Below are 20,070 nucleotides of genomic sequence, written 5' to 3'. Positions count from 1 at the left end.
TGTAATCTTGTCTTAAAGCGCCCCAATGTCTTGGCACTAACAACACGATTACTGAGTCCGTTCCACTCACCTACCACTCTATTTGAGAACCAGTTTCTTCCTATCTCCTTCCTAAACCTAAATTTTTCAAGCTTGAACCCATTATTTCTTGCTCTATCCTGGATACTGATCCTAAGAATTTTGCTTACATCCCCCCTTGTTATAACCCTTATACCACTTACAAGACTTATATCAGGTCCACTCAACCTACGTCTCTCTAAAGAATGTAAATTTAACAGTTTCAATCTCGCCTATTAAGAAATACTCCTCATACCCTGTATCCTTTTAGTCATTCTCCTCTGTACTGATTCTAATAGACCTATATCTTTCCTGTAATGTGGGGACCAGAACTGCACAGCATAGTCTAAATGAGGTCTGACCAGCACCAAGTATAACTTTAATATTACTTCCAGCCTTCTACTTTTAACACTCCTAAAAATTAGTCCTAGTACCGTATTTGCCCTGTTTCTGGCCTCTATGCATTGTTTTCCTAGATGGAGTTCAGAGCTAAATATAATTCCTAGATCTTTTTCGTACCTTGTACCTACCAGAGTTTCATTGTTTAATGTGTACCTAATGTGTGGGTTTCCTCTACCTACGCTAAGTACTTTGCATTTGTTGATATTAAATTGCATTTGCCATCTATCCGTCCATTCATTCATCCTATCTAAATCTGCCTGCAAGGTGATGGCATCCAATTCTGACCTAATTAATCTACCTATCTTTATGTCATCTGTAAATTTACTAACATCACTACTAATTCCACTATCCAAGTCATTGATATATATTAGAAATAACAATGGCCCTAATACTGATCCTTGTGGCACCCCACTAATTACATGACCCCACTCGGATTTTGAGCCTTTTATTACAACTCTTTGTCGCCTGTTGGTAAGCCATGACCTTATCCAGCCTAACACCTTCCCATCTATCCTGTGTGCCCTAACCTTTCTCAGGAGCCTTTGATGGGGTGCCTTGTCAAATGCTTTATTAAAGTCTAGATATAAGATACCATAACAATCACCATTATCTACTGCCTCATACACTTTACTGTAAAAACTTAACAAGTTTGTCAGGCAAGACTTCCCCTTCGTGAAGCCATGCTGTGACTGATTTATCAAGTTATGTTTGTCTAAATGTTCCCTAATGTTCCTCGCTATTATTGACTCTAATATTTTACCTACAACTGAAGTTAAGCTGACAGGTCTATAGTTAGATGCTAAAGTTTTATCTCCTTTCTTAAAGATGGGTACTACATTAGCCTTCCTCCACGTTACTGGTACCTCACCCGACTCCAATGATTTCCTAGAGACAGAAACTAACGGCTCACTAATAACCTCTTTGCATTCCTTAAGTACTCTGGGATATATTTCATCTGGTTCTGGTGTCTTGAACTTTTTCAGCCTATCTACCTCCTGTTCCACTCTTTTCTAGTTATGGTAATATCTATCAGCTTCTCATTCTCATCTGCTCTAAACATCTGTTCACTATTTGGCATATCCTGCATGTTTTCCTGGGTGAAGACGGTTAAAAAATACTCATTCAGAAGTTTACTAATCTCCCCAGAACTAACCAGCTCTCCATCTGCTGCCTTTAATGGACCTATAGTATCCTTATTCTTCGTCCTGTATACCTGAAAAAATCCCTTGTGGTCCATCTTCGCCTGGCTGGCTACCTTTAATTCATAATTGCCCTTAGCTTTCCTCGTTAACCTCCTGACTGTTCTAACTAATTCATTATATTGTGGCCTTAAAACTTCTTCACCTGCCTTTAATCTCTTGTTTATACTTCTCTTCCACCCTATATAATGTTTTAATCTAGTAGTCATCCATTTAGGGTTATTTTTCTGTGATTTTATTGTTCTGTATGGGATGTTTGCTAACTGACATGAATGAACTTTACTACATATTTATACAACTCATCTACATTTACTTCTCCTAATCCCCTCATCTCGGCCCATACCATCCTCTCCACTCCCTCATCTACTCGCCTCAATCTCATCTCTCCCATTTCAGCATGACCTGTCCTTCCAACATACTCACACCTATCTCCCCCTCCCTCTCTCCTCTGCCCCTTCCAGACACCTCTTCCCTACACCCTCACCTCTCTCATCTTGCCTTATCTCTCTCAACTCCATCCTGGACCTGACCTCACCCTGCAGCCATTGCCAGTCAACTCCTTGGAGGTACCTTTTTAATTCTTCAAAATCTACTCTCCTAAAGTCAGGTATTTTAATAGTGTTTTGCTTCTAAGATTTTCTTCCCATTTTCTGTTACCTATCTGTCCTCCAACCTCTACGTGCGTGACTGCTTCCTCCCTGTTAGTAAGAATTAAATCTAGAATATTGTTCCCCCTTGTGGGTTCTGCGACTACCTGTTTTAAAAAATTATCCTGAATTACCTTAAGAAATTCCTCTGCTTCTTTGTTACCCACCATCAGGCTCCAGTTGATACTCCTAAAATTAAAATCTCCTACCACACAAACCTGACTGTACCTGTATGGCCTGTACACTATTCCCAGTACTACTGACTGTGATCCTTCCTTAATATCTACCAATATCAACTCTGTTTTGTTATCTGTTTTGATTCTACTGTTAATACAACACTGTAATGTGTCCGTAACGTATAATGAGAGGCCTCCTCCTCTCCTGTTTTTCTTATCTTTATAGAACAGTGTATAACCATCTATTTTAACCTATGGATTAAATACTTTTCCTGACATATCTAACACAAGTTTCAGTTAAAGCTTTGATATCAAAGTTCTCTACACATGCTATTCCTCTAAGCAAGTCTATTTTATTCAAAATACTTCTACAATTTGTGTAGTAAACACTTAAGCTATTTCTCACCTTCCCTGAGCTAGTCACCTTTCTAGATTTAACTAATTTGCTCTCCTCAATACCCCTTCTTTCCTCCTGACTAACGAAAAAAGCGTTGGAGTGCATTTACCTCCCGCTTGAGTGTTCTGGCCGAAACCCGAACACCCTGGTGTGATAAATGCACTCCATCCTGGGTGTACAAGGTGTCCCTACCATAGAAGAGATCCCAGTTGTCGATGAACATCCATCCATTACTCTTACAATAATTCGCAAGCCTGCAATTCACTGTAATAGCCCTGGACAGCCACTCAGCACCAACTCCCCTCCTCGGCAAGACACCACACACCACAGCTCCCTTGTCCCTAATCCTGTACAGAGCCTGTCGAAACCTCCTGAAAAGTTTCTCACTCCTGACCTTACCAAGGTCATTCTTACCCATGCTGAGAAAAACAATGGGCTTGGTCCCATCTTTTTTCCAAGCACGTGTCTAGCCTTTCAGCTACCTTCCCTATCCCAAACACACCCTCGACAAACACACCCTCAACCTACGCTTCCTATCTCTAGCACAGAACATATTATCTAAGTGCCTAACCTGACTATCACCAAACACAAGCACTCTACCTTGGGACAGGGTAACTGAGATCCTCTCACAGAACTCAGCCTCCAGGTCTGAGATCCTCTCACGAAACTCAGCCTGCACCTCAGAGATCCTTCTATGGAACTCATCCTCCACCTCTGAGACTTTTGCAACGAAGGCCTCGAGAACAGGAGAACTAACACAATGAGACGACTCAGCAACACAAGACGCCATGTCTACACTAGCCAGCTATATTAGCATCAGGTCACTGCTCACTAAACATGTCCGTTCACTAGGAACCCTGACCTGAGACTGTGGAACTGAGACTGAACCCTGACCTGAGACTGAAGTGGGAACAGGGAGGGTGGGAGGAGCAATAGAACCTCAAGGATATAATACTGTCAAGACAAGTCAACACAGGATACAGGGTCACTCAACAACAACTAGAATAGAATCCAACCATAATGCCTACATAGGCATTATCGTATGTGCCACTGGCGTTTCATGACACCTATTTAGGTGTCATTGTAGTGAAGGAATTAACGGCAGAAAACACTTATGAGACAAGTATACAACAAACATGACCTGAGATGGTCAGAGAACTACTCTCAGACTCTGAACAAGACATGAAACAACGAGGATGCTGTGATGGAGGTGGCAAGACAGAACAGTCCACCCAATTTAACTTGCACTACACCTGCCAACCTTTTGCAAGGTGCTTATGCTACCTAGTGCAGTAAGGGCATATTGTGCAGGTGTGGGGACACACTCCCACACCTTTGCTGCCCACATTCCATGGCACGCCTTTCCCCTGGGACCTGACGCTAGCCTCTGGCCACCTTGCTTGTCACCATGTGGAGTCAGGTCAACCCTCAACCTTTGTCCTCTGGATGCTAGCCCTGGCTGTGACCTGAGCCGACCCAGCAACCACCCCAGTTTATGTCCCCCTGGCCTCGATGGCAGACATATGGCACCTGGCAGCTTCATTATTTATTATTATTTTGTACAGTTTATTTTATTAATATAACCTGGTAGCATTACCACCATGTTTCTTTGGTCACCACTACAGAAGTACTATGAGAAGCATAATATATATATTACCTAGTACAATATTACTGCTACTGATCCAACAGTAACTACTATGCATAGCCCTCTAAATTATACAAAATTTCTTGTGCCAGTTTTCCATCACTCCTACAAGCTCCTGTATTTGATGGCATACAAAACGCACAGGCATATGGGATGCACCACAATTTCAGCAGGGCATATTCAGAAAAAAACTTTTTTATGTATTTAAGCATATAATGTTTAAAGCAAGCTAGCTGTACAGCTGAATAAAAAAGCAAACAATCACAATAGTAAAAATATCCTACATGATTACAGTAATAAAACAGGTAGTGGCCTGGTCATGGAGGCAAGGTGAAGAATGCAACCCAGCTGCTGAGATGTCAACAACACACTTGGTGCATCACTTAATAGGACCGTGTTTTCATTTTCAACATTTCTTTACATCATATTATGGTTGAAAAATATGATATAGCACTCTTGCCTATTACATGTTGGTGTAAATCTTTGGGTGTATGGTTGAAAGAAATTTCAAAATTAAATCAATGGGAGGCCTCACATTTGTGTATAAGACACAGGGTAGTTTTTTTAAACCTTTTTATGGAAAAAAGGTACATCTTATACGCCGTCAAATATGGTAAAGCGTCCTCTCCTAATGACCAACAAAACCCAACTGACAAAGGAGACAGCTTCAACTGTGCACTCAGAGGTGCAGGCTAAGTCACATGACAAGGGGGAGAGGGTTGAATGGGGGAGAGATGGGGAGGTGGCAGCCAGCCAGCATGCTCCCCCACACAGGCATAAATTATCATACTTCAGGCACCCTCTGCCTTTCTCTCTCTCTCTCTCTCTCTCTCTCTCTCTCTCTCTCTCTCTCTCTCTCTCTCTCTCTCTCTCTCTCTCTCTCTCTCTCTCTCTCTCTCTCTCTCTTTATGGCACTGCTCATAATATATATATATATATATATATATATATATATATATATATATATATATATATATATATATATATATATATATATATATATATATATATATATATATATATATATATATATATATATATATATATATATATATATATATATATATATATATATATATATATATATATATATATATATATATATATATATATATATATATATATATATATATATATATATATATATATATATATATATATATATATATATATATATATATTGTATTTGACAGTGTATAAGATGTAACTTTCTCATAGAAATGGTTAAGAAAATCATCGTGTGTCTTATATGTAAATGTGAAGCCTCCTGTAGATTTGATTTTGAAATTTCCTTCACCTGTATACCCAAAGATTTACACCCTTGTATTTACAAGGGTTTTAGCCTCGTAAGGGTGCTATATCATATTTTTCAATCATAATATGATGTAAGGAATTGTTGAAAATGAAAACGCAGCCCTGTTCAGTGACATGCTAAGTGTGTTGTTGACATCTTGGCAGCTGGAATGCATTCTTCGCCTCGCCTCCATGACTAGGCCACTACCTTTGTTTTATTACTGCAACCATGTAGGATATTTTTACTATTTGATTGCTTGAATTTTGTTTAGCTATACTGCTAGCTTGCTTTAAACATTAAATGCTTAAATACATAAAGTCCTCTTTTTTTTTCTGAAATGGGGGTGTGTCTTATATGCTCTTACGTCTTATGTACAGTAAAATGAGAGGGATTTTACTGTACAGTAAAATCCCTTTCATCCGGCATTCGAGTATCCGGCAGCTTCAAGTATCCGGCACATTTTTCCCCGAGCCTTAAAATCAATAAAAAATCAATGTGTACTCATAAAATTGATTAAAATTCCTGTGCGAGACATACTTTGTCCCCTCGCCACCAGAGCGCACTGCTTCACGCCACCTGCGGCCCACTGCACTGTGTTTACTCAGTGACTCAGTCCTGCGTGTGCACTGTTTATTGCCTAACATCTTCATCATGCCTAAAGTTGTAGAAAAGAGGAAGTGTGTTGTGCTTACACTTAAGCAGCTGATCAGATCAGCTGCTGATTAAGATCAGCTGATCTTTGTTATGGTAAGATGTATGAGCGTAGGGTGGTGATTGTGGACATAATTTCACTTCTATTCAAGTATCCGGCATGTCGGTGGTCCCGTTGATGCCAGATAAGAGGGATTTTACTGTACTATCAAATATATATATATATATATATATATATATATATATATATATATATATATATATATATATATATATATATATATATATATATATCTTTTTTCAGCATTCACCAACATTATGTGACAGAGACATCTGTGAATATTTAAAATCTGATGATAGTTTGTGTGCTCTCTTGAGAAAACCCCACCCATTCTGTGGAATATCCATTTGAAAACATTCTTGACTATGGCCTTATTTAGATAAAGGAAAGCCCTTTGTATGTGTTTTGATTAATATTTTATTTGATATTTAATAAAAAAAGTGAAATAGTAATGTATTTTGTGGTGTGACCTTTTGCACCACCCTCCCTACTCCTTGGTATCACCAACACGACTGCCAATCCTGTGTCATCACTGCTGTTATCACACACTCCACTCTTCTGCCTCCCTTCTTTGATATCATTTAACAGCTCCACCTTTTCCTCCAGTCAGCACCTTCTTCACACACTTCGGGATGTCTCCAGCAGGTGTCTGGGAAGGTCTCTTAGGGCCCCATGTTAACATGAGGAGGCAGTAGGTACCTGCCGAAATGATAATTACTCCCAATGAGGTCTAAAGCACTGAATCAGGGGGTGCTGTGAACTTATCATTAAAACCAGCTGTGACTTCACTGAATGTTTCTCTTTGTGTCTCACAGTACAAGGGGCCAGTCACAGCCTGCTCCCTAAAGACAACTCTCTTCCTTCACACAAAACTACAAGCACCTAATTACACACACACCCTTCCCTCAAAATTCAAAATCATGGTGACTCCTACACCTGCCTCGGAGTCCCCACCTGGGGAGGGGACCACAAATGTCCTCAGGTTAGACTGCTCTTCTGGTATCAAACCTAAGTGTCTTGACACCCCCTCTTAACTTTTCTTCATTAGTTTCTGCAACATTCATGGTCTTAGATCTAATTTTCAATCTGTAGAACATCACCTCTCCTCTAATAAGCCTCATCTTTTCCTCACTGAAACAGATGTCTGAGCCAACTGACAGTAGCCACTTTTCTGTTCCCTCCTACTTTCTCTATCCTCATTTTCAATCCTAAGCTGGATGTTGCATTTATGTGCACAATGACAACCTGCTCTCATGCCCATGCTCTTGAATCTTCTGAGTTTTCCGCCATCTGGCTACAACTACAGAGTCACTCTCAAATTAAGTGTATCTGTGCTCTACACCTCTCACCTAACTCCTCTGACTGTAAGAAATTCTTTGACTACTTAACTTCCAAAGTGGAGCACATTCTCTCTTCCCTTTTGCGGAGATCTCCATTCTTGGAAACTTCAATATTCACCACCAGCTTTGGCTTTCCTCTCTCTTCACTGACCATCCTGGTGAACTGGCCTTCAACTTTACTATCTTCCATGACCTAGAGTAAGTGGTGCAACACCCTACTTGTATTCCTGAATGTCTTTGAGATACCACCAACATTCTTGACCTTTTCCTAACCTCTAATCCTTCTGCTTATGCTGTTACCCTCTCTTCTCCATTGGGCTCCTCAAATCACAATCTGTATCTTGTCTTATCGCTCCGGTCCCTCCTCAGGATCTCTCTAAGCATAGGTGCCTCTGACGTTTTGCCTTTGCTAGTTGGGGGGACATGAGGAGGTATTTTGCTGATTTTCCTTGGAATGACTACTGCTTCTGTGACAGAGACCTGTCTCTGTGTGCCGAGCACGTGACAGGAGATAGTGTTTGGCATGGAAGCATACATCCCTCACTCTTTTTCTTGACCTGAACCTTGTAAACCTTGGCTTAACACAGCCTGTTCTCATGCTATACTTGATAGAGAGGTGGCCCACAAAAGGTGTTTGAGTCTTCCATCACCAGAATCTCATGCACTTTATATTTCTGTCCAGAACCGTGCCAAGTCTGTTCTCCAACTAGCCAAAAACTCCTTCATTAATAGAAGGTGTCAAAATCTTTCAAGATCTAACTACACTCATGATTTTTGGCATCTGGCCAAAAACATCTCCAATAACTTTGCTTCTTCTTTCCCTCCTTTATTTCAACCAGATGGCACCACTGCTATCACATCTATCTCTAAAGCTGAAATCTTTGGCCAGACCTTTGCTAAAAACTCTACCTTGGACAATTCAGGGCTTCTTCCTCCCTCTCCTCCACCCTTTAACTACTTCATGCTACCTATTAAAATCTTTTGCAGTGATGTTTTCCATGTCCTTGCTGGCCTAAACTCTTGGAAGGCTTATGGACTTGATGGGGTCCCTCCTGCTGTTCTCTGAAACTGCGTTGCCATGCTTGCACCTTGCCTAGTCAAACTCTTTCAACTTTGTCAACATCCACTTCTTGCTGGAAGTTTGCCTACATTCAACCTGTTCCTAAAAAGGGTGACCATTCTAATCTCCCAAACTACCATCTGTTGCTTTAATTTCCTACCTATCTAAAGTTTTTGAATCTATCCTCAACAGGAAGATTCTTAAACATCTATCACTTCACAACCTTCTATCTAATTGCCAGTATGAGTTCTGTCAAGGCTCCTCTACTGGTGATCTGGCTTTCCTTACTGAGTCTTGGTCATCCTCTTTTAGAGATTTTGGTGAAACTTTAGCTGTTGCCTTAGACATATCAAAAACTTCTGATAGAGTCTGTCACAAAGCTTTGATTTCCAAATTACCCTCCTACGGCTTCTGTCCTTCTCTCTGTAACTTCATCTCAAGTTTCCTTTCTGACCGTTCTATTTCTGCTGTGATAGATGGTCACTGCTCTTCTAAATCTATTAACAGTGGTGTTCCTCAAGGTTCTGTCCTGTCACCCACTCTCTTCCTATTATTCTTCAATGATCTCTTAAACCATACTTTTTGCCCTATCCAGTCCTAGGCTCATGATACCACCCTGCGCTTTTCCATATCTTTTTACATATGTCCAGCCCTTTAGGAAGTAAACAGTTCATGCAGGGAAGCCACAGAATGCCTGACTTCTGATCTCTCTTAAATTTTTGATTGAGTCAGAGCAAACTTAGTATTGTTCAATACCTCAAAACTCAATTCCTCCATCTATCAATTTGACACAACGTTCCAAACAATTATTCCCTTTTCTTTAGTGACACTCAACTGGGCCCTGTCTTCTACACTGAACATCCTCGGTCTGTCCTTTTCTTATAATATAAACTGGAAATTTTATATCTCATCTCTAGCTAAAACAGCTTTTATGAAGTTAGGCACTCAGATGTCTCTGTCAGTTTTTCTCATCCCCCCAGCTGCTAACTCTGTACAAGGGCCTTATCTGTCCATATATGGAGTATGCCTCACATGTCTGGGGTGGGTTCCACTCATACCACTTTTAGACAGGGTGGAATCAAAAGCTTTTCATCTCATCAGCTCCTCTCTAACTGACTGTCTTCAGCCTTTTTCTCATCACCGGAATGTTGTATCTCTTGTTATCTTCTACCGCTATTTTCATGCTAACATCTCTTCTGATCTTGCTAACTGCATGCCTCACCTCCTCCAGCGGCCTCACTGCACAAGACTTTCTTCCTTCTCTCACCCCTATTCTGTTCACCTCTCTAATGCAAGAGTTAATCAGTATTCCCAATCATTCATCCCCTTCTTTAGTAAACTCTGGAATTCCTTTCCTGCTTGTGTATTTCTACCTTCTTGTGATTTGAACTCCTTCAAGAGGGAGGTTTCAAGACACCCTACTATTTTTGACCACCACTTTGGACCCTATTCGGGACTGGCATTTCAGTGGGCTTTTTTTTATTAGATTTTTGTTGCCCTTGGCCGGTGTCCCTCCTACAAAAAAAAAATGAATGTGGTCACAGCATGAGTGAGGAGAGGGAGAGGGACAGCTAAGCATCAGTGGGAAATGCACACAACATAAAGGTAGTGGGAAACATTTGCTATCAGTCTGATAATGCTAGCAAACTGAGAAGCAAATGAGAATTGGTGTGTATTTACCTAGTTGTAATTTACAGGGCCTTAGCTACGCTCATGTGGTCCTGTCTCCATATCTACACTTGTCCATTTCATATCTATCTTCAAGTCTTTTTTATTTTTGTGGTTTCAATTTCTTTTCACTCTTATCCATGCTTCATCTCTTCTTCTTTGCACTTGCACATCTTGCATTGAACCACTCCCATTTTCCTTTTTCTTAAGGTTTGTCTAGTGGGACATTTATTCACTCATGAGTTTTGTATAGTGTGACATATTTTTGTGTATCTCATATAGTTTCATAAAAATGCCATACTTATCTTGCACATCATTTGCTCTTTTCAGCTTTCTCCAGTCCATTTCTTCTTAAAGTTTCTTAAGATCATCTATATTCACTTTCCCATAGTTTCTCCTGTTTTCTTTGTATAATTCACCCTCTTCACTGACATTATTATCAGCTTTTATTTTTATTATTATATGGTCACTTTTTCCCTTGGGGCACACATATCTTAATTCTTTAGTTAGGTCAATTCTTTTTGTTATTAGATTTAGTCTTGTTGGTTCCTCTTCTCTGTATATTGTATTTTCAGTCACCCATTACATCATTGTGTTTTCCATAACTTCAGAAATCTTTCTCCCCATGCAGTCTCATTTTCTCCTGCCTTGAGTGTTTCTCAATTTACTTCTTTGCAGTTGAAGTCACCAACCAATAATACTCTTTTATTACTTTTGATTAATTTGCTCAACCACTGAATGGTATCTTCTATTATTTTCTCATAACCTTCCTTGCTCAAAGAATTTGTTTTGTGTGGTACATAGGTTGTTATTACTGTCAGTATTTCTCCATTATTATCCTCCAAGTTAACACTCACTATTTGTGCTTTTTCCTTCCCCATATTTCACTATTTTCTTGTATTCATCTATTTCCTTGTCATTATCATGATGTGTGTAGCAAGGTTAGCCACACTGCACACAAGATTTGAATTGTTAAAAGTTATTTTCCCTTTTGGTGTCAATCTGTGAATAATCAAATCCATGAATGGTGAATCTGTGAATGTTGAGGGCCAGTTGTGAATATATATGTACAGTGTCAGCAGATGAAGTTGTGATTTGTTGTCATTTAAAATAGCTGGTAATTGGTTTGCAACTCTAACTGCTGCAAAACCTACATGCTCTTGCTCAGCTTCAAATGGTGAGCTCTGGTAATTTCCCAGTAATAATGCGATCATGTGATGACAACAACGCCTTAGTATCTCAAAGCCACATGAGGCTGCAGGGCTAAACTTTTGTCTCTGAATTTGCCTACTTGTGCATTTTTGCCATGTGAAATACAGAGGCCCATCATTTTTCACCCAAAGGACAAAAATGGTCAGGGCCACCACATGCAAGGTGGAGAGGGCTGGTATCATTGCTCTGAGACAAGGAGTCAAGATCAATGAGATTACTGCCTGTATTGGCTGCCACAGAGCTGGTGTCTTTCACATCCTTGCTGCTAGCAAAAGTTTGAATGACAATGAAGTTCCTCTGCCAAACCTCATTCTGGTAAGAAGGGAAAGACTTCCATGAAAATTGATAAATTTATAAATTCATTCATACTTTGATAAAAAAAAAAAAAATATTACATCTGGGGAAATCAAGATAGAACACTCAGAACTGCTGTATAACATATCAAAATTTCATTCTCATTCAGACCTATGTTGGCAGCATGGAAGTGAAAGATGGTGACTTAGTGGAGGCCAGCATGGGCAACAATTTTGTTGATCTTCGCAGGGAGATGATACCATCCCTCCCCATCTTGCCTGTGGTGGTTCCAAACATTTTATTCTTTTGGGCAAAAACATGTGGGCATGCAAATCAAGGGACAATTGTTTAACCCTGCAGCCTTGTGTGGCATTGAGCCACTGAATTGTTATTGTCATCACATGATCACACTATTATTGGAGAGTTTTCAGCACTCATCATTTGGAACTGGCTGAGAGCATGCAGTTAGAGCTGCAAGCTGTTTACTGTCAGTTTTAAGTGGTGAGTCACAACTTCATCCAACATCACTATATATATATATATATATATATATATATATATATATATATATATATATATATATATATATATATATATATATATATATATATATATATATATATATATATATATATATATATATATATATATATATATATATATATATATATGCACAGTAATTCTTCCTGTATATGATTACACCATATCTGACCTTGTGTTTGTCTGGCCTTTCTCCACAAAACAGTGAAACAAGACTGGCCAAGAATTTGATTCACTATCACAGTAATACATACTACATATTCCCTGTTGATAGAGCATATGTTGCACCCAAACATAAACACACTGCTCACATATTACTACCATGACTCAGATCCTTTAGTATGTGTGTGTGTTCCATGCCTCTTGCAGGCATCATATTTCCTATGCCTTGTGTTGGCAGTTTCGTCTGTGAGTCTGCCACCCCTTAAATGCTAATGCTGAAGAAGAAACTGGAAAGCTTGGGTGAGAAAATTGCTTATGAAATAATATTTAGAATGTTAAGCTGCTTGTAACACCTCTGATTATATGTTCAGGAGAAGGCCTGTGGCAATCTGCCACTGCAGTGATGGAATGGTGAAAAAAGGCAACTATGTGATGATTTACTGCAAAGTAAGGGAACTAAATGTTATAATTGAGTATTTAGTGGTAGAATGAAATAAGCAGACTTATTAAAGACTTCGGTTATAGCTGTCCTCTCAAGAAAGTTATTAGGAACAGATACGAGACTATACTAGACCAATCCATTTCTCTAAACATTAGTACTATGCCACCATCACCCAGGGTTGGTCTTATAAACCTACAAAAAAGAAAAAAACTTTTTGTGTTTTTTTTTTTTTTGATTGCGTATCAAAATTTACTTCTATATCATATTGATAAGTAAAGTTTATATATGTACATATACATAAAAATGTAAAAGTAGTCAAGCCAGACCCATTCATTTCCTGTATAGCACAAGTTAACACAAACTTTGTCCAACCGGACCAACCTGCATCAGCATGACCTAAACAAGTGTCTGTTCTTCATAAATAGAAAGTGCCAAAATCTTTCAAGATCTAACTCATCTCATGACCTCTGGCATCTAGCCAAAAACATCTCTAATAACTTTGCTTCTTCATCTTTCCCTCCTTTATTTCAGCCTGATGGCACCACTGCCATCTCATCTAAAGCTGAACTCTGCTCAAACCTTTGCTGAAAACACTACCTTGGATGATTCTGGGCTTGCTCCTCCCTCTTCACTGTCTGATTACTTCATGCTACCCATTAAAATCCTTTGCAGTGATATTTTCCAATCCCTTACATACCTAAACCCTCAGAAGGCTTATGAACCTGGTGGGGTCCCTCCTATTGTTCTCTAAAACTGTGCCTCTGTGCTTGCACCTTGCTTAGTCAAGCTCTTCCAACTCAGTCTGTCAGCATATACCTTTCCTTCTTGCTGGAAATTTGCCTAAATTCAGCATTTTCCTGAAAAGGGTGACCATTCTATTCCCTCAAACTACCATCTTATTGATTTAATTTCCTGCCTGTTTTGAATCTATCCTCAACAGGAAGTTTCTTAAACATCTATCACTTCACAACCTCCTATCTGATTGCCAGCATGGGTTCCGTCAAGGCTGCTCTACTGGTGATCTTTTGGCTTTCCTTACTGAGTCTTTGTCATCCTCTTTTAGGGATTTTGGTGAAACTTTTGCTGTTGCCTTAGACATATCAAAAGCATTTGATAGAGTCTGGCACAAAGCTTTGATTTCCTATGGCTTGTATCCTTCTCTCCATAACTTCATATCAAGTTTCCTTTCTGACCATTCTTTTGCTGCTGTGGTAGACAGTCACTGTACTTCTAAATTTATTAACAGTGGTGTTCCTTAGGATTCTGTCCTGTTACCCACTCTCTTACTATTATTGATCAGTGATCTTCTAAACCAAACTTCTTGTCCTATCCCCTCCTACGCTGGTGATACCACCCTGCACTTTTCCACGTCTTTTTGTAGATGTCCAACCCTTCAGGAAGTAAACTGTTCATGCAGGGAAGCCACAGAACATCTGACTTGTGATCTCTAAAATTTCTGATTGGGGCAGAGCACACTTAGTATAGTTCAATGCCTCAAAAACTCAGTTCCTCCATCTGTCAACTTGACACAACCTTCCAGACAACTATTCCCTCTCCTTCAATGACACTCAATTGTTTCCCTCTGAATATCCATCATCTGTCCTTTACTAACAATCTAAACTGGAAACCTCACATCTCATCTCTAGCCAAAACAGTTTCTTTCAAGTTGGGCGTTCTGAGTCGTCTCCGCCAATGTTTCTCGCCTCCCTTAGCTGTTAACTCTGTATAGGGGCCTTATCCATCCATGTATAAAGTATACTTCACATGTATAGGGGGTTCCACTCATACCAGTCTTTTAGACAGGGTGTAATCAAAAGCTTTTTGTCTTATCTACTCCTCTAATTTAGTGTCTTCAGCCTTTCTCACATCACCACAATGTTGCATGTCTTGCTATCTTTTGATCTTGCTAAATGCATGCCTTCCCTCCTCCTGTGGCCTTGCTGCACAAGAATTTCTTCTTTTTCTCACACCTATTCTGTCCATCTCTCTCTAGTACAAAAGTTAACCAGTATTCTCAATCATTCATCCCCTTTTCTGGTAAACTGTGGAACTCCCTGTCTGCTTTGTATTTCCACCTTCCTATGATTTGAACCATTTCAAGAGGGAGGTTTTGAGACACTTATCCTGTAATTTCTGACTACTGCTTTGGACTCTTCTGGGACAAGCACCTCAGTGGGCACCTCCCCCCTTTTTTTTTTTTCCTATACATTATTTTTTGCTCTTGGGTGGGTCTCCTTCTAGATGAAGAAAAAAAGACACTTCAAACCTTTTGTTTCACTCTACATTACTTTTTAATTTCTTATTTAAACTGATTTACATATAAATATGAGCAATAAACAAAAATAAAATAAAACCCAAATAAGCCACTAAAAACAAAACAAAAACAAAAAACAATAACCCCAAAAAAACCCAGTGGGTTTTCTTTTTTTAACTGGGTTTTTTCAACCCACTAGTACCATTACCTCAACATTATCACTGTTGTGTTTTCTTCCTCAGGTTTGGCTTCACTGGAAGACAACTGTCTTTAGTTTCTAGTACGACAAAAAATAAGAGCATAGGCATGGAGCTGGATGAAGAGGGGGGTCATGTACAGCATGCAAGAAGAAAGGACAAAATTGTGAATCTCCCTCAAGGGCAAACAAGGGAAGGAATGGAAGAGGAGGGGGTGAGAAATAATAACAAAAAGAGAGACAAATCACAGGCAACTGTAGACACTGAGGACTGTACAACAGACAAGAGAGTAAACAGAACGTTTTTTACATTTTGTAGCCAGGCAAATAATAGAGATGAAAAAGATGAAGACAAACAAGAAAGCATATCTGTTGTACAACAGCTGAGAGGAAAAGGTGAAGGAAAGGACAAAAAACAAGATGAAGGTCAGCAGATATCAGTTTGCCATCTCCAAAATAATACAAAAAAGAAGAAAGAAAACAGTGATGATGAAATAAATTTACAAGAATCAAATTCCCTCTGTAACAACCAGGCAGATAAAAAAGAGGAAGTACTTAACTTTGAGAGGCAGGCTACAACTAAGGAAAGTCAAGGGTTTAGTGTCATCCACCTGCACTCCCAAGTGTTGGGAGCAGATGAGAGGAACAACAGCAATACTCAAAGCAATATGGTGCAGCAACATGAGGATGAACAGCAGGAACCTGACTCATCCATTGGGATCCTTGAAAATTCAGAAGAAAACATCAGTGATGAAGAAGGTACAGCAGTGCAACTAAATGCAACTTCCAATTCAAGCAGTGCCTCAGAAATCCTCTCTCCATCTTACCAGCAAGAGCAGCTTTCAGATGTTACTCATGAGATGGATCCACAGAGCCTTGTGATGAACAGTAATACCTCCTTGTCCCCAGAAATTCCTTTGTTTGACAGTAATATGAGAGGAAGACTTTCTCCTATCCAAAGTGTGACAAGGAAGGACAACAATAGCAATAAAGTACATGTCAGCAAGAGAAAAGGAAAAAAAATGGTAAAGGAAAAATTGCTGGGAAAAGAAATGCTTGAGTCCTCACAGCATATGGAAAGGAGTGTCACAGTTAATCATGAAACGAAAATGACTTATGATTACTTGTCAAAGAAAGAATCTTTTACATCGTTAAGGAGGAAGATGGAAGTCCAGAATAAGGAAGAAGAGGTGGAAGAGCGAGAGGTAGAGGCAGAAGAGAAAAGAAAAAAAGAGGAAGATGAGGAGGAAGAAACTGAAATAAGTGAGGAGGAGGAGGTAGGAGTAAAAAAGAAAGGAAAAAAGGAAGAGAAGGAAGAGGAAGAAACTGAAGGAAGTGACTTTGAGAAGGAAATAAAAGTAAAAATGAAGAGAAGAAAGGAAAAGAAAAAAAATGAAGAAAGTGAGGAAGAGGAGGATATAGATATAAAACAAAAGAGAAAAAAGAAAAAGAAGAAAGAGAAGGAAGAAGAAATTGAAGAAAGTGAGGTTGAGAAAGAGGTAGAAGTGAAAAAGAAGATAAAGGAAAAGAACAGAGATGAAAAAAGTGAAGAAAGTGAGGAAGAGAATATAGAAACAAGAAAGAAGAGGAAAAGGAAAAAAAAGAAAGAGGAGGAAGAAACTGAAGGAAATGTGGAAGAGGAGGAAGTAAAAATAAAAAAGAAGAGTAAAAAGGAAAAGAAGAAGCAGAAGGAGGAAGAAACTGAAGAAAGTGATGAAGAGGAGGAAGTAGTAAAAAGAAAGAGGAAAAAAAAGAAGAAAAAGAAGGAAGAAACTGAAGAAAGTGAAGAAAATGAGGAGGAAGAAACTGAAGAAAGTGAGGAAAGTGAAGAAGAGTATGTATCAAGGAAAAGAAGAATCAAACAACAATCATGGCAACCATCAGTCAGAGAGGTATTTTCTGAATTTCACTTTTTTGTATCTAAATGTAGTACTTTTGTGTGTGAGTTAAGGTATTTTTAATAATATATATATATATATATATATATATATATATATATATATATATATATATATATATATATATATATATATATATATATATATATATTGTAATGTCAGTTACTGAATGCTTCCCTTTTCAAACAAATCGTTTTTTGAACAAAATTTTAAACTCATTATTGCTTCAGTTTCTGTTCTGTTTTAGAGTAAAATTACTTGATTTCAAATATGAAAAGACATAGCAAAAGCTACCATTTATTACTACAGTAAAATCCCTCTCATCCAGCATTCGAGTATCCGGCAGCTTCAAGTGTCCGGCACATTTTTCCCCGAGCCTTAAAATCAATAAAAATCAATGTGTACTCATAAAATCGATTAAAATTCCCGCATGAGGCATACTTTGTCCCCTCACCACCAGAGCGCACTGCTTCGTGCCATCCGCGGCCCACTGTACTGTGTTTACTCAGTGACTCAGTCCCGTGTGTGCACTGTTTATCGCCTGATGCCTTCATCATGCCTAAAGTTGTAGAAAAGAGGAAACGTGTTGTGCTTACACTTAAGCAGCTGATCAGATCAGCTGCTGATTAAGATCAGCTGATCTTTGTTATGGTAAGATGCGGGAGTGTAGGGTGGTGATTGTGGACATAATTTCACTTCTATTCAAGTATCCGGCATGTCGGCGGTCCCATTGATGCCAGATAAGAGGGATTTTACTGTAATTTATAATTTCTATAAATATTTAATTTGATTTTATGTATTTGGGAGAGAGAGACAGAATGTGATACAGTAATTCAATCTTTGAAATAAGGTAAATGTGATCCTGTTGAAGAGCCTCAATGTAAACAATCAGTTTTTGGTGTTCAGGAGTTATCCTGAGCACATTGAATCCTATGGGAAAAATAGTTTTGGTTTTCAAACATTTTGGATTTTGAATGACATTCAGGGATGAATTGAATTCTAGAACTGAGGTTTCAGTGTGTGTGTGTGTGTGTGTGTGTGTGTGTGTGTGTGTGTGTGTGTATATATATATATATATATATATATATATATATATATATATATATATATATATATATATATATATATATATATATATATATATATATATATATATATATATATATATATATATATATATATATATATATATATATATATATATATATATATATATATATATATATATATATATATATATATACATATTTATTTATTTATTTATTTATTTATGTATGAGGGACATCAGCCAAGGACAACAAAATCCAATAAAAAAATAAATAAATAAAAAAAGTCCCACTGAGATGCCGGTCCCTGAATAGGGTCCAAAGTGGTAGACAAAAAATTAAAGGATAAGTGTCTTGAAACCTCTTTCTTGAAGGATAGCAAGTGATAGCAAGAGACGCAACATTGTGGCAATGAGAAAGTGCGTTACCCTACTTGACTGTTTGTCACTCCAGCAGCAGGAACATTTGTGATTTAAGGTAGCGTGATATGAGTAAACTTGAAAGAAAATTTGAATCAAGTCATTATATATATATATATATATACAACTTATTTACACCAACAAAAGTACATTCATTATGGGGTAGTGTAGTAACATGGTAGTATTAGGTCTCTGATCACTGGAGAGATTAACAATATGTCACTGATACAAAACGTATCAGTAAAACAGTGACATTACTTTACTTAGTTATATAGTTTGTTCAGAGTTTGTGCACACATTAATGCTGTGGCCCTTCATTGGCTGGCAGGGCTCACAGGACACTGCTACATGAAACGAGCATCACTCCCTCTCTCTTCTCTGCCTTGGGAGGTGCTGTTGGCTAACAACATAACATCAGCATTTGCATCAGCACCACATGATCAGTATGGTGATATTTGTTCAGACAAACAACAGGGAATGTCCTGTACAAAATAAACAAAGGAGAACTTCTGTGATATTTAACAAAGAGTCTGTTCCTACCTATCCTTACCTACCTATGGGTACATCTGCATCGAGCGTCCTCATGAGAAACAAGACTAGAGACATACACCTATCCATGTCATACACTGGTATTGTGTTCTGTTTCCTGTAGAGAGACCCAGGCCTAAAGGAATTTATACAAAACAAAGCCTTCTAAGGATACAGTACATGGTAATCATTAAATCCAATGTTATGACAAGTGGTATGATGAAGGATAGTGATATAGTTATTATATGTAGATGAGACTTAATAAAGGAAATATAAGCTGAAAATTTTCAAAAATGAAAATATTTTACATAAGATATTTTTTTACTCATTAAAATGTAAAATAATTAAATAATTCATCACAAAAGCCACAAGGGTAAAAACAAGTGATGTTATTAAGTAAAATGTCGATTGAAGTGTCAGCTAATGCGTGTTATAAATTCACAATTATACGGAATGATTTTTCAGTCTTCCTTTGTGTTCCA

The 20,070-nt window shown here is 38.3% G+C and overlaps 1 protein-coding gene and 1 long non-coding RNA gene across 9 annotated transcripts in view; both read left to right on the top strand.

Moving 5' to 3' along the window:
* Positions 1–20,070, top strand: part of LOC135109621 (DNA ligase 1-like) — a 195,424-nt gene that overhangs the window by 62,168 nt on the left and 113,186 nt on the right. For 7 of the 8 annotated variants that reach the window (XM_064021053.1, XM_064021054.1, XM_064021057.1 and 4 more), the window contains exon 7: positions 15,744–17,589. In XM_064021053.1, the coding sequence (XP_063877123.1) occupies positions 15,744–17,589 (1,846 nt within the window). Of the gene's footprint in view, positions 1–13,043; positions 13,106–15,743; positions 17,590–20,070 lie in introns of all 8 variants that reach the window. The other variant, XM_064021052.1, reaches the window with a different exon arrangement.
* LOC135109623 (uncharacterized) lies at positions 18,880–19,586 on the top strand. The gene is made up of 2 exons (XR_010272832.1): positions 18,880–19,118; positions 19,389–19,586. It is a non-coding gene; the product is annotated as an uncharacterized LOC135109623 (long non-coding RNA).

This window comes from Scylla paramamosain, chromosome 19 (genome assembly GCF_035594125.1).
Source record: "Scylla paramamosain isolate STU-SP2022 chromosome 19, ASM3559412v1, whole genome shotgun sequence".
In the NCBI taxonomy this organism is placed as follows: Eukaryota; Metazoa; Arthropoda; class Malacostraca; order Decapoda; family Portunidae; genus Scylla; species Scylla paramamosain.
This window is presented reverse-complemented; position numbering and strand designations above follow the sequence as displayed.